The sequence below is a fragment of the Rutilus rutilus genome, assembly GCF_951802725.1.
Source record: "Rutilus rutilus genome assembly, chromosome: 2".
NCBI lineage: Eukaryota > Metazoa > Chordata > Actinopteri > Cypriniformes > Leuciscidae > Rutilus > Rutilus rutilus.
The window spans coordinates 38,917,379-38,932,467 of record NC_140210.1 but is presented as its reverse complement, the minus strand read 5'-3'; the positions used below and the strand labels follow the sequence as shown (position 1 = coordinate 38,932,467).

The 15,089-nt window shown below is 36.8% G+C and overlaps 1 protein-coding gene across 3 annotated transcripts in view; it reads right to left on the bottom strand.

The window, feature by feature from the left end:
• sh3pxd2aa (SH3 and PX domains 2Aa) overlaps positions 1 to 15,089 on the bottom strand; it is a 109,730-nt gene that overhangs the window by 51,290 nt on the left and 43,351 nt on the right. For all 3 annotated transcript variants that reach the window (XM_084392011.1, XM_084392012.1, XM_084392013.1), the window contains exon 5: positions 13,673 to 13,764. In XM_084392011.1, the coding sequence (XP_084248137.1) occupies positions 13,673 to 13,764 (92 nt within the window). The remainder of the gene's footprint in view (positions 1 to 13,672; positions 13,765 to 15,089) is intronic.

Genomic DNA, 15,089 nt, shown 5'->3' with positions numbered 1-15,089 from the left:
ATACAGAAGTTTAGTTGGCTAAATATAAAAAAAAAAAATTTTAGTTGGATATTGGATATGAAAAGAAGGAAATGGTCCATAACACTGCACTTTAGATGTGTGTGAATTTCCCACACCTGGAGTAATTTATATAGTTCTATTTTATAGCGATTATATGTTCAAAAAATGATCTATGTTCTATGCAAAATGTAAAATGTTCTATTAAAGAAAAGATAGAAAATAAATATATGTGTGTGCTGTAAAGTGGTTAGAATCGGCTAAAATCGGTATCGGCAGGTCAAACTCAGTGAAAAATCGGATATCGGAATCGGCCTAGAAAATTGTAATCGGTGCATCTCTTTTATTTACTTACCCACAAGTTGCTCCAAACCTGTATGACTTTCTTTCTTTTGTGGAACATGAAAGAAGATATTTTGATGGTATGTTGGTAACCAAACCGTCTCCCATAACGGATACAGTGGAATTAAATTCCGAAAATGGCAGAACAACATCATAAACATGGCGAAATGGTTCCAAAAACGTTACAGACCCCCTCGAGCGATGGGAAAAATACTGTACTCTTGAGTCATCTTTCAGCCTAATTCCTAAGTTCTTTCTTCTGTTGAACATAAAGGAAGATATTCTGAAGAATGTTTATGATCAAAAAAGTTACTGGTCCCCATTGACTTCCATTGGTATAGAAAAAAATACTATGGAAGTCAATGGGGACCAGAAACTGTTCAAAATATATTATTTTGTGTTCAGCAGAATAAAGAAATTCATACAGGCTTGGAACAACTTGACAATGGGTAAATAACAGAATTTTCATATTTGGGTGAACTAAGCCTTTTAAACTTTGATGATGACATGCCCACACATATTTTAATCTATTGCATAGGTCTTTCGTATATTAAATTTACACTTTAAATGTCACAGGAGTGACATACAATTTACATATGCACTGTTGTTCAAAGGTTTGGTGTCAGTAAGGTTTTATTTTTATTATTTTTGAAAGAAATTAATACTTGATTTAGCAAGGATGCATTAAATTGATCAAAAGTGAGAGTATCAACATTTACAGTGTGACAAACATCTTCTATTTCAAATAAATACTGTTCTTTTGAACTTTCTATTTATCAAAGAATTCTGAATCAATCCTGTTTAAACAAAATTATTACATCTGTTCAACATAAAATATATATATATATATATATATTGAAAACATGGAAATACACTGAAACTATAGATTCTGAAGGATTTTCACCTGTGTAGTGTTGTTGAGTGTATTTATTTCCAGAACTGCGATCAGATGTCACTTGTTTCTCTAAGGGGTTTAAGTCAGATCCCCCGCCCCCCACCCACCCCCATTTAATTACGCAGAAAGACTATAGGATAACCAGGTCAGGATTTACAGCACTCCATGTGGGAATACACAGTCTACCAGCAACCATCCATCATACCAGCTAATAAAAAACGTTCCCCTGTACACAGCCGGCAAACAGAGAGAGAGTGACTGCTCAATATCAGATGGTCTAAAATAGCAAATGTGTGTGTTGTGGTGGAAACGCTGCTCTGATCACTGCCATCTGTCTCAGATCATCTGATGTAAGTGTAAGGCTTGGACTAATGGACAGACAGAGAGATACTGGGATTTTGAATGGCAATGTCATTTTAAAGCTATATTTTTTGTCCTTAAAATCTCCAGAACCATTTATCACAGATCTATTGTGTAATACAGTAGGTTCCGTGACATCTCAATTCTGATTGTACCGGATAGCAGCTTTTGTGTGACACTCTATTTTAAACTTAATGGTAAAACGCATTCCAGTGTGCTCTGAACGCATGCTGCAGCGTGAAGAAGATCTCCTGGGATTCAGTCGCTTGTCTATGAGCTATGGATATGTAAAGAATTCTGTCCGAGTGGAAAAAATGTGTCTGACAGAAAAAGCAACCAGCCATAGTGCATTTAAATTGTGTGTGTGTGTGTGTGTGTGTGTGTGTGTGTGTGTGTGTGTGTGTGTGTCAGAGATAAACTAACACACAGCAGAAGACTGTCAGTTTGGTCTATAAACCAAGCTACTGATGCATATATAACTAATATTAATTCTTACATTGCAATTAAAATGTAACGCTGTACAACATCATCACAGAAATGGGTAATTTCTATTTTCAGCATGCAATGTCCAAAATTAACATTCAACAAGTCCCAAAATGCAAATGAACACTGGTATTGTTGAGTAAATAAGACATAATTACTGGTTCCTAAAAATACCTATAAAAAAGAAGTAAAAAACGATTTTAAAATAATTGATAAGAACAATAGACTGAATCCAGCAGATGTTTTCAGAGTGACAGTGACCTCTAGTGTTCATAACAGTTACACTCCACTGCCAATTTCATTATGTCAGGTTTTTATATGCTCACATTTAACATATGAAATAAGTATACTTTCTATATAATGCAGTATTTTTCATAAACTTTCATTTACACTGCATTTCTGGTAAACTAAAAATGGCTGGGAAATAATTACATAACATTTGAATGTACAGAGAAAAAAAAATCTCTAAAAAATTTAAAGAATTAAATATTAATATTAATTATATATATATATGCATGTACAAAAATGTTTCTCTAAGGGGTCAGATCCAGTCAAAATTTTGGTAAAATGAAAACATCCAGAAAATAAATGCATGACATTTGTGTATACAAAAATACTCTGATTTAAATAATTAAAGCAGAATAAAAGCAGAATAGTTTGTCTTTCGCAATTTTTTTTTAAATAATAATAATAATAATAATTTAACAAAAGTGATCCATAATTAACATGAAATGTTCAATGAAATCCATCATTCGACCAAATGAACAAATAATGGCATTGGGGTTTAAGCTGCAGTTCGCATGTCTTCCAGCAGATGGCTCTAACAGCGTACCTCCACGAGATATCTACAGTACATCAATCTTAAATTGAATGACTGAAGTCAAAATCTTACTCTGTGGCACTTAAATATATATATGAGGATATCATTTTTTGCTAGGATTTTTTCTTTTTTTGTGAGAACTATGTTATCTAACACAAAAGTAGTTACTGCAGTCCTGACACTCCTGATACACAAATAGTAAAAGTATAAAATTTACGGTTTCCCTCAAATTTAGGCTATATCTGGAAAACAAAATGTCTGACTCAAACTCCCATAATTCACATAGCAGTGGAAACGATGAATCAGTCATGGCTTATTCTGAGTTTTCAAAGAGCATCTTTGTCTTTCTTCATCAGATGGTAGAGTGCTTTCCCTCCAGCTGTGTTAATGGAGGAGTTTCTCTGTCAACAGTGCCCTGCATTGTCCCTGAGAACAGCCATGCAGCGCACACACACTAGAAGTCTTAATGGCAAAAACTGTGGTAGTTAGAAAACAAACACACTGAACAAAACAAAGGGCAAGCTGTGAACACGCTGGTGTTGTGACCTAAGCGAGAAGGCCTGAAAACAGACACTGAGGTAACGGTTGCGTTATCTCTGCTCCATACTTGAGTAACATTAGCTGTTTCCATCCACCTATTTCGTCCGCATTTTCATCCGCATAAAGTAAAAAATAAAAAACTATGGAAACGACAAAATACGCATAAATTCTAAAGACTCCAATAAAAACCTTGTGCGCTCAATTGAGTCGGATATACTTTTTGTTTGGTAAGAAAACATGCGCATAAACTACGATGGAAACACATTTACCTCCATCAAAAAAGACGTGACTTTGCGATGGGACGGCATAACTGGACTAACCGGCGGACTGATCTCGTTACACAGCATCTGAAATGCTGTTTTGGTTGGTCTGAAATGCTTGAGCAAAGTCTGTCGTCAAAGTGGTTCGGTGCTCCGAAAGCAAGATAACTTTATTGCATTTCGTCTGCGCAAGTTATTTATTATATACGAAATTATTATATACAGTGGCTTCATTTTAACTGCAGCAACTTCCTTTTTTCTTGGTGATATTTGGTGCCAGTTTATCAGGAAGTGACGATTTTGTTCTCTTTGGCTCACTGGATGGAAACAGTGCTTTATTCACACATTTTTTATGTGATAGTCCAAGTTTGCGCGTAAGTTAAATTCGCAACTTAACGAATTGCTTATATTCTTGTGTACTGTATGTTCATTTTTTGTTCTTCTTTGTCATTCGCTTGTCATCTTCGCTTTATTTTTCATGAAGCATTATTTTGCTTCGCTTCAGCTATGATAAGGAGACATCCATACTTGCATTTCGTGTTCGTGCACTTTGGGGGCGGAGCAATGAAGGGAGGGGTGTGTTTGTTTGGGTTAATTTTGAATATCAACTGTTTCTCAGAAATCACTCACTGCACCTTTAAATGGACAAGTGCAAGCACATTTATGTGTTCCAAAAAAAGAAGCTAATATGGCCTTAGAGCAATATCTGGGTAAGTAATTAAATTGTAAGTAATATAAAGTAATAATTATATTGTGTAACATGGACTTGTGTGTAATCATAAGGTAAAAACTGACTATGGCTGATGCTGTTGGTTAAGGTTTAACTGCAGTTTCGTCTTTCTCTTTTGTGTTGTTCTACACTTAATTGAATTGATATCGTCATGTGATATTGTTAGATTGGATGACGTCATCTGAACCTGCAATACCTTGACTTGTAGTGAATTGACGTCATGGTGTGAATATTACTTCAGGTGGGAAATTTGATCATAGATCAGTATTTGCTGAAAGTGGGCAAGCTCTCAAGATCAAGAGTGCTCACACGTGTCAGTGTGTTTTCCTCAGGGGAATTTATTTCCCGGTGGAAATCTTCAGTGCATCAATAATTCATATCCATCTAAAAACAGAAACACTAGCAGCACACTTACATGGCACAAACGCATCTCAAATTTCACCTTCACTTCAACTGTCCTCACGACAGACCACATTAAACCAATCCATTATTCCACATCCATTCAATGAACTCCATGACTCCAGATCTCTGCTTAAATGAAAGGCTAGGTAATGTTACAAAATGACCATCTGCTTCAAGCGATAATTATCTGGCAACGTGAGTTTAACAGTTCATAAAGACGAGACAATTTAAAAAGCTAGCTTGATCAGGTCGTTTAAAGGAATAGTTCATGCAGAAATTTCAATATTCAATATAAAGCACTATAAAATAAGTTAATCAGTCATTTCGTCATTCGAAGCTATGGTTTCAGAAGATTTCAAATATAGTGCGTTAGCTCATAGGAGCAGCGTTTATTTAAAATAGAAATACATATTTTGTAACATTATAAATGTCACAATTTTTAATGATTTTCTTTATGACAACCAAGCCTGTATTGTTCGTGGTCTAGCTTTATTAAACCTATTTGCATCAAATTAAAGTTTGAGTATTGATTTTTTTTTTTTTTTTTTTTTTGCTGCTAGAATAGAAGAATAGAATGAGGCATTTATATAGCGCTTTCATATGTACTACTGTACATCCAAAGCGCTTTACAATCATATCAAGGGATCTCTCCTCAACCACCACCAGTGTGCAACATCCACTTGGATGATGCAACGGCAGCCACAGTACAACCATAGTGCGCTCACCACACACCAGCTATAGGTGGAGAGAGGAGAGAGAGTGATAGAGCCAATTCAATGTGAGGGGATTATTAGGAGCCCATTATTGGTAAGGGCCAATGGGTGGAATATGGCCAGGACAGTACGTACAGTAAAGCCTGAAAAAAAATATTTTGTCCATTGCTCCAAGATTCAAATAAGAGTCATCATTCAAAAGGCACAGGCAAGGGTCCGGAGTTAAGTTTTTCTAAATCACAACAAACTTGAGCCAAGAACATATACATATACATTGTGCCAACTATAACATTTTGACATATGGTGCAGTTAGAATCAGACGTTAAGCTCAGGGCTAAGTCCAATAGGCAAAATCCAATAAGCAAATGTTTACATTGTGTATAAATTTGAGAAACCAGACCTCTAGAACCCTTTACATACAATAATCAAACCATCCCACCATTTGATGCAAAGACAGTGATGTGTTCCATGGATATATCTGAATATATCTATTTACTGTCACATATGATCATTTTAATGCATCCTTGCTGAATAATGTGTCTTTGCTGCATAGGCGGAGTGAGTGTAAGGCTAGGGAAGGCCTCAGAATTTGACTAAAACGTATGTTTTGCTTACATTGGGTAAGGCATATTTAGTTAGGCTTTTTTTTTATTCGAACTGGCCGCCATGCCATATCACACATATGCTTGCCTGTTCGAATTATAGTGGTTTGTGAACGTAACCTTAATAACAAGAGTGTTTATGCTGAGATGTGTAGGTTGTTGATAGCTGACGTAATTATTTCATGACATTCTATTTAAAAATGTTTTAAGGAGGAATCGCATCTAGCCTTCCCCTAGAGTTGGTTCACCCTCCGCCTATGCTTTGCTGTATTCATTTCTAAAATTCTTACTGACCTCAAACTTTTGAACGGCAGTGTATGTTCTATAGAACTAATCTCTCAACCAACCGTAACAAAGCCTGCTGAAATCTGAATGGCTGCAGACATACATCAGGTTGATGGCATGTGAGCGTGGCTTTAAAGGCCCGGTTATACTTTATTTTCCACATTCCGCTCCGTCTCGCGCGCAGTTGAGAGCGCAATTCTTTCAAAGCCCTCACAATCTTACTCCGAATCCACACTTTCGTGAAATAATGCCACTTTGACTATCAGGTAGAAGTCTGCAGTGGAGCTCGCTTCAGTGACATTCTACGATCTTGTTATCAAGTGCACATGAAGTGGGCCATTTGGGACAGGGCCAACGTATACTCCTTTGTGTGGAAAGACGCGTTCGGCACGTGCACACTACCTAGTGGACATTGTTTTCAAGCGCTCAAGTCACTCGCACATGCACTGTTGTACGTGCACTGTCTACGCGGACACAAAAATTGGGCATCCGCGGACCCTCCTGATGACGAAAACTACGTCACGCGGACCATCGCAGAATGTGGACTTAAAGACTTAAACCATTCCAAGTGTCTCACACAAGTTAAGAATCAACTGAATGTAGAATGTATGCTACTGCTAGAGAATACTGTACAGAAAGATACATACACTTGTGTGGCCAAATATATCTACTGCCAGACACACAAATTGAATATGTGTGAGTTACAGTTCAAACCAAAGTCAAACACATACAGAGACTGATCGCTGATAGGATGCACACTCACAGGCACACTCTCTTAAACGTCAGGGTCCCTGTTTCATTTTGATTTACTAACTGCTGGTCTGCAAGTGATTCAGCCCGTATATCTGAGACTGAGAGACGTACTCATAGGCTGTACTCTCAGCTTGATATGTCATTTTGCCATTGTCGTTTGGCGGTGGTTGGCTGCATGGATGAGAAAGTAATGACCAGAGTCTTCTGTCTCGTACGGCATGAAACAAGCCAGCTCCAGACAGACCAGTCGATGTCGTAATATTATCCAGCCAGCCAGCATATTCTCAGTCTTCCACGACTTCTGAAACCTTCCACTACCCCTGACTTGATGCTGTCTTCATTCCTTCATGCCTCCATTATATGACCAAAATAGCTTAAATTGCAGGGTTTAATGGGATTCAGTTATCCGCTCTTTGTTCTAGCCATTTGTATGCCCGCTCATTTTTGACTACCCAGGTGTGTAAAGAAATTAAACTGTTCTAACTTGTAACATCCACTCAGATCTTGATTTCTCCATCAGTATTCGTCATTTCTTTTGTTTTCGTGACAATAATCAACATGTTATGCTCCTTTGAAGCAATTTATACGTGGTGCAATAGTTCCTGTACAAAGATTGTTAACGGTCAGCTTAGCCTGATACAAATCCACCAATCACATACAGCTCACTGTAGGACACAGTCTGTATACCATACACACAGACACACACACACACACACACACACACACACATTAACAAGCGCCATAACAAATCCACCTGCAGAGGTGAGTGACATTAGGCTGTTTAGCTATTAGCAGCAATGTGTCTGTCCTAATGGAGCTCTGACAATTAACACTTGGATATTTGAATAACACATCACAGCATCATGAGAGTCAAGACAGTCAGTTTCCAAACAACAGGTGCATACACCGCTAAAACGGATAAAGAGGAACAGCCTAAAAACTGATGACAGGAACAGACGCCATTTAAAGCTCTGTTGAAATGAACAGACTAGTGCAAATAGCAAATAGAACTTTTATATGGATTATGAGTCAATAAATCCTCAAAAATCTCACTTTTTTTTTCTCTCCATGTAATTGTAAGTTTATATCACTCATTTCTGACTTATTTCTCAGAACTGTAAGATATAAAATTGCAATTACCTTTTTTATTTGTTATTCCGTGGCGGAAACATACGGAAGAGGATTAGGGCCAAGCAATAATAAAAAAATAAAACCATCTCGAGATTAAAGTCATTATAATGCGAGATTAAACTCGTTAAATTTCGAGAAAAAAGTCGAAATACAATCTTGAGAATAAACTCATTACATTTCGAGAATAAAGTCGGTGTTTCGAGAAAAAACGCGTTAAATTTCGAGAAAAAAAACTCGAAATACAATCTTGAGAATAAACTCATTAAATTTCGAGAATAAAGTCGTTGTGTTTCGAGAAAAAAAATCGTTAAATTTCGAGAAAAAAACCTCTAAATACAATCTTGAGAATAAACTCATTACATTTCGAGAATAAAGTCGGTGTTTCGAGAAAAAACGCGTTAAATTTCGAGAAAAAAAACTCGAAATACAATCTTGAGAATAAACTCATTAAATTTCAAGAATAAAATCGTTGTGTTTCGAGAAAAAAAGTCGAAATGAAATGTAGAGAATAACGCATTCGATCAGTGTTCATTGCATAGCCTACTGATATCAACCTCATCGAGGTTTCGTGGTTTCCCAGGATACCATAAGACGCATTATTAATCGTTGTTGGTTGGTACGGCTCCATCCACAGAATGTAACGACTGTAACCATCTATACAGCCATTAATGGCAATGCCGTACGGTTTTAATTTATCATAGCTGTCCATATGCCAGAGTGCATTTGGGCCAGCGCAAGTGTACTGGCGTCTTCTCAAGCGTCTCCTTTGTCGAAATTCCACACCTTGAGGATCAACAAGTTTAATAATGCGCCTTATGGTATCCTGGGAAACAACGAAACCTCGATGAATTTCATGTTGGACAAAAGCGAGTACATCGCGCAAATTGGACAGATTTTTTCTTCTAAAAAGACCTAGCCGACCTAGACCTAAGAATGTTCTATTCTTTGTTAGTCTAAAATATAGCTTGACTAAGTGATCCAGCTCTGTCATGTCCTCTATCAGTAGGCTATGCAATGAACGCTGATCGAATGCGTTAATCTCTACATTTCATTTCGACTTTTTTTCTCGAAACACAACGACTTTATTCTCGAAATGTAATGAGTTTATTCTCAAGATTGTATTTCGAGGTTTTTTTTCTCGAAATTTAACGATTTTTTTTCTCGAAACACAACGACTTTATTCTCGAAATGTAATGAGTTTATTCTCAAGATTGTATTTCGAGTTTTTTTTCTCGAAATTTAACGAGTTTTTTCTCGAAACACAACGACTTTATTCTCGAAATGTAATGAGTTTATTCTCAAGATTGTATTTCGAGTTTTTTTTCTCGAAATTTAACGAGTTTTTTCTCGAAACACAACGACTTTATTCTCGAAATGTAATGAGTTTATTCTCAAGATTGTATTTCGACTTTTTTTCTCTACTTTTTTTTTTTTAAAGGGGTCATATGATGCGATTTCATGTTTTCCTTTTTCTTTAGTGTGTTAGTGCAAGTATAAGATTTACAGAGTTACAAAGCTCAAAGTCTCAAACCCAAAGAGATATTCTTTGTAAAAGTTAAGGCTCAGCCATGCCTTCCTAAAATGCTTCGTTCAAACACCCCCCCCCACAAATCTACGTCAGTGTGTGAGGGCAGAGTTTCATAAGAACGGGCAAATGTACACGCAAAGAAAGGAATAACTTTTATTCTCGCTGTATTGTTGTTGCGCCGGCGCCGCCATGTCGTGGAGACGCTGTGTTTTTCGTTGTGAAAGCCAAACTACTTTGTTTGGCCTTCCAAAAGAGGACACAATTAGAAAACAGTGCTTAAGCTTTATTTACAACACTGTTCCAGAACAGTCTAACTAAAAATTTTGACTGAGTGCTGCACATTTTTCTGAGGACTGTTTTCAGAGTGCAAGGCCGGTGTTGTGCCGAATGTCGACCCCCTGCCAAATAATTACCCCCCCTAGTTGAAGTCAGTACCTGATTGCCTAATCCTAACCCCTCCCCCACAACTAATACTAAACCTACCAATGCTAGGGGGGTAATAATTTGGCGGGGGTCGAACACCGGCTGTGCACAAAGCTGATTCTAAAAAGCAATTTCATATTTGCATGTACATTCTGCCGCTTCTGACTCACACAGCCTGTATGTTTTCCTATTTTAAGAATTTGCTACTGACTATTCAAACCCGAGTTTTGAGCAGTATAGTAGCGCTTGCTTGTCGTTTATACGATCACAAATGCAGACAGTTTTATGTTAACATACACACCCGAAGCGCGGCGCGATGCGTAAAAAGACAGTATAAGTCATTATAATCAGTAGGGCACAAGGACACCTATACTACACACACACACACACACACGTAAACACAAGCACACACACTCATATTTTACTGTCATGGACTTTGACACAGATGAGCAGCAACATAAAATCAGGAGAGTGTTCAAGGATGCACTGTAGATGACAGACAAAATGAAGTTGTTGTTTTTTATGATTGTAAAGAGTGAGCTGTGTGTGTGTGTGTGTTGGTGTCAGTGCGTGGTTGTGTGTAGCCACTGCAGCATATGATGAATGTGTTTTGAACATGAAAATAGATTGCCTACTTCATATCACTAGGGAGAAATTCACACTGAGGGAAAAAAAGCAGGGAATTTGAAAGAAGTATGTGACGGACAGCTCCGAGTCCAAAAAAGGTGCAAGAGAAACAGAAAAGAAAAGACACAAGGATGAAAGTAAAATGGTTACAGGCTCATGTTCTTTTGTTTGTTTTGTCCCACTACTACAGCAAACAAGGCTGCCTATATGAGATTACAAAAACAATCCAACAGCGTGAGAGACTGACAATGACTATTTAAACGTGCACTCAAAAAATAATAACAAATAATAATTAATTTAATACTTATCATGTATATGTACACTACCGTTCAAAAGATTATAGTCGGTAAGATTTTTAATGTTTTTGAAAGAAGTCTCTCATGTTCACCAAGGCTGCATTTATTTGATCAAAAATACAGTAAAAACAGTAATATTGTGAAATATTACAATTTAAAATAACTTTTTCCTATGGACGCTTGATTTCTGCCGTGGAATATTTGTTTATATCTTGCACAAAAAAAAAAACTTTTTTCCTCAGAATTCTTAGTTTATCTCATAATTCTGTTTCAATAATAAACTGAAATAAAAACTCTTAATTACCTTTTTTTCGGTTTTGCAAATAAGCTTCCTTTCCATCCATCCTATTATAATATATTTTAGAATATATTTCTCAAGAAATGTCTTTAAAGACACATTTCTTATTTTTATCAGTGTTGAAAATTGTTAATGTTAATTGCTTAAAATATTAAATGCTTAATATTTGATCAAAAATTTTAATGATTCTTTGAGGTTTAAAGAACAGTTATTATTTGAAATAGATTTTTTTGTAACATTATATGTCACCACTGTCACTTTTGATTACTTTAATATGTCATTGCTGAATAAAACTATTATTTATTTTAAAGGAATAGTTCACCCAAAATGTTTAATTCTCTCATCATTTATTGTAGCCTGGTAATACCAAACTCTGCTACTTCGCTTTGCTTCGTAGACAGAGTCTGGCATATCATAATTGAAAAGTGTTTTCTTTCTCGCGGGGGGGCGCTTGTCGGAAGTTTAAAATCATTGGTTCCCGTAAGCCAATCACATAACGTTTGGTTATGGCGTGTTATGCGCATGCTCAGCCGCATCTAACTTCCACTGTAAACACATGTATGATGTGAAAACAAAACCATCGAGCGAAATACCGGAGTGAACATGGCTGTGAACGACTTTTGCAGATTATGTGAAGTAAATCTACACATCCACGGTCCAATCAGTGTCTATGTCACGGCTCTCAGCCCGCCCTCTGTTCGTTGATTGGCCGGCTGTTTTCAGGCCGGAGAAAACGGAAAGCTATTACGCTTTCTCAGACTGAATACAGAAGCGAAATGAAATTGAGCGGAAGTAGGAAGTCTGACATAGTCAGGCTACATTTATTGACCCTCAAGTTCCAAACCTGTATGAGTTTCTTTCTTCGGTTGAACACAAAAGAAGATATTTTGAAGAATGTTGGTAACCAGACAGTTATTGGTAGCCATTGACTTCCATAAAAATATACTATGGAAGTCAATGGCTTCCGTCAACTGTACCGTCAAACAGGTTTGGAACAACTTGAGGGTGAGTAAATGATGGGGGAAACAAAAATCATTTTTGAATGAACTATCCCTTTAAAAAAATCTTACTGACCCCAAACTTTTGAATGCTAGTGTATATAACAAATGAATTATTCCTAACATGGGCTTCTCCTTCTCTATTCATTTTGTAGGTTAATTCTTTTGGCTCGAATTTTCATGGGATTCACAGGCGCTAATTATGGACCAGCCTAGGGAAAGACCTTCACATACACACTCACAGAGGACCGTGCATATCCACATCAGTGTTAATTAAACAATACCATCGCATCACTGTGATTAAAATGTGTCGAGATGGGAGTAACTTAAAGCTGGAGAATGAAGAAAATCTGCATTTGCACCTCTCCTGGAACCCACACAGATTCTCTTACAATGAAGATGTGACATTCTTGAGAGCCAAATTATGATTTTTTTTTTTTTTACTGAGCTAATCAAAGAAAAGTATGCAAATACAGCAGGAGGCTTTAAGATTTACACAACACCATGCAGAGTGTGTGGGAGTGTGAGAAATCATGCACGTCTGCTTGTGTGTCCATTTTTTAGCACAGTATGCAGCATGTCATCAGCACATTGAATGTCCAGATGATATAAACAAAACCGTGCATGGAATACTGTATCCCACAATGCAATTCACACATCTTCCATTTCCAGTGCCATAATAAAGAAAATAGTACTATTTTAAAGTCCCCCTGTGGTGAAAATCAAGCTTTTAATGTTGTTTATGTGTCTATGTGGTGTTTTTAATGTGCTTTAAGACAAACCATGTGCAAATTCATAAGTCAACACTATTGCTGAGTATTTTCTCCTTAAAACTGCAATGAATCAAAGACAGTCTCAAAAACGCGGTTTGAAATCGCTGGTGTTTCTGATGTCACAAACCTTGTAACCAATCACATCACGAGGGGGGCGGGCTTTAGCATATGTAACATCCAAGCTATTTAAAGGCATGCAGAATTTTTTTAAGGAAAAACGTTTAAATATGTAATTTTGGTGATCAAAGATGAGTTTTAAGGAGTGGGACTTTAAAAAATAGTATTCAGTATATGGTAGTGCAGTGTGCATAAAGCACTACGCGACACTTTATTTTATTCATATTTGGCTTCATTTAGGTTGCTCTATGTGGGAGAGTGTGCAGACATTAGTTTGTGAAGGTCTGTGTGACACTCACTCTACGGGAGGGCTGATATCATCTGGTTTGGTCTCGAAGAAGCGGAGAACTTCCTCGCTCTGCGAAATCTGGGGAGGGAGCCGGACCAGCGCCTGACAAGACAGAAAGAACATGAAACCGGACCATCAAAACATCAAGACAACCACCCAGAAACACAGCAGACTAATGAATCCACAACTAAACCAAATGTTGTTTCCTTTTGAAATCTCCGTAAGGATCAGATGTCTAAGATGACGAAAAGGAAAAATCTTTTTAATTAAGCAAAATAAAACATCACCACAGACAAGGTGTATTCAAGTCTGCATAATGAATAAATGTAAATGTAATAAACCTTAAGGAGTTTTGCTAAAACAATACTAGAAAAAAAAAAGAAAACACTACTTGATTTTAGTTTAAAATGCTTTAATGGTATTCTAAAGACGCCATTTTGCTTCAACAAACTGCATACATGTTTGTCTAACAAATTCACTCTGTGTTCCAACTGCTTTCAAAGCTCTCAAAAATGATTTGAAAATTAGCGAAAGAACAGAGGAAAATAAAAAGGAAAGAGAGAGAGACTGACAAAATGCCTCAGAAGAATCCCTCGAGTAAACGCTGTTATTTATTTATCTTTGAAGAACACAATGCAATTAAATGGAGATCTAATTAAAGCTTTGAGGAAATAGCTGGTAAACATCCTACGTTTAAGCCCTTCAAAGACACATCTCTCTCTCTATCTCTCTTCTCTCTCTCTCTCTCTCTCTCTCTCTCTCTCTCTCTCTCTCTCTCTCTCTCATGGAAGGATGTTGATGGGTTCTACACTGAAAGGACAGAGGAAATCTGGAGGAAGTTAGTTATCAAATTGTCATATAAGCAACTGCCACATAATTAAAGGTTGATTTAAATAAATGTTAAACTAGGGATGTCAATTTAGTCCATTAATTTAGTGTGATTAACATTTTTTATTCAAAATTGAACCAAAATAAAATAAAACTATACACATGTCTCCTGAACTGTTCATAAAGTTAACTCCATAAGGATATGTACATCCAAAAATGCCACCCTCACCTTTTTTTTTTTTTTGCCAATTAAAGGAGAACTCCGGTCAATTTTAACATTGAGCTCATTTTTTTGTACATTTGGAGTGCTGTCAGTACAGAGAACAACGACAAAAATCGGTGTTGCCTACACCGTGTTATCCTCTTTTTAAAATTTGCACCCTGTTGACTTCAATGGGGCAAGTTTTAAACCTGCTTTTAGCCTCTTAACATCCTTGATGTGTCATTACAAGTGCACAGGTCATGTGAGTGATTCCTTCGGAGTGAACGCGGGTGAATCTGACTGCAGTAGATGTGAAAAATATGAAGATATAAAATATGTCAAGATATAAAAAATTATGTTTATTCAGCCAGCGCACATACCTGCATTTACATCCTGT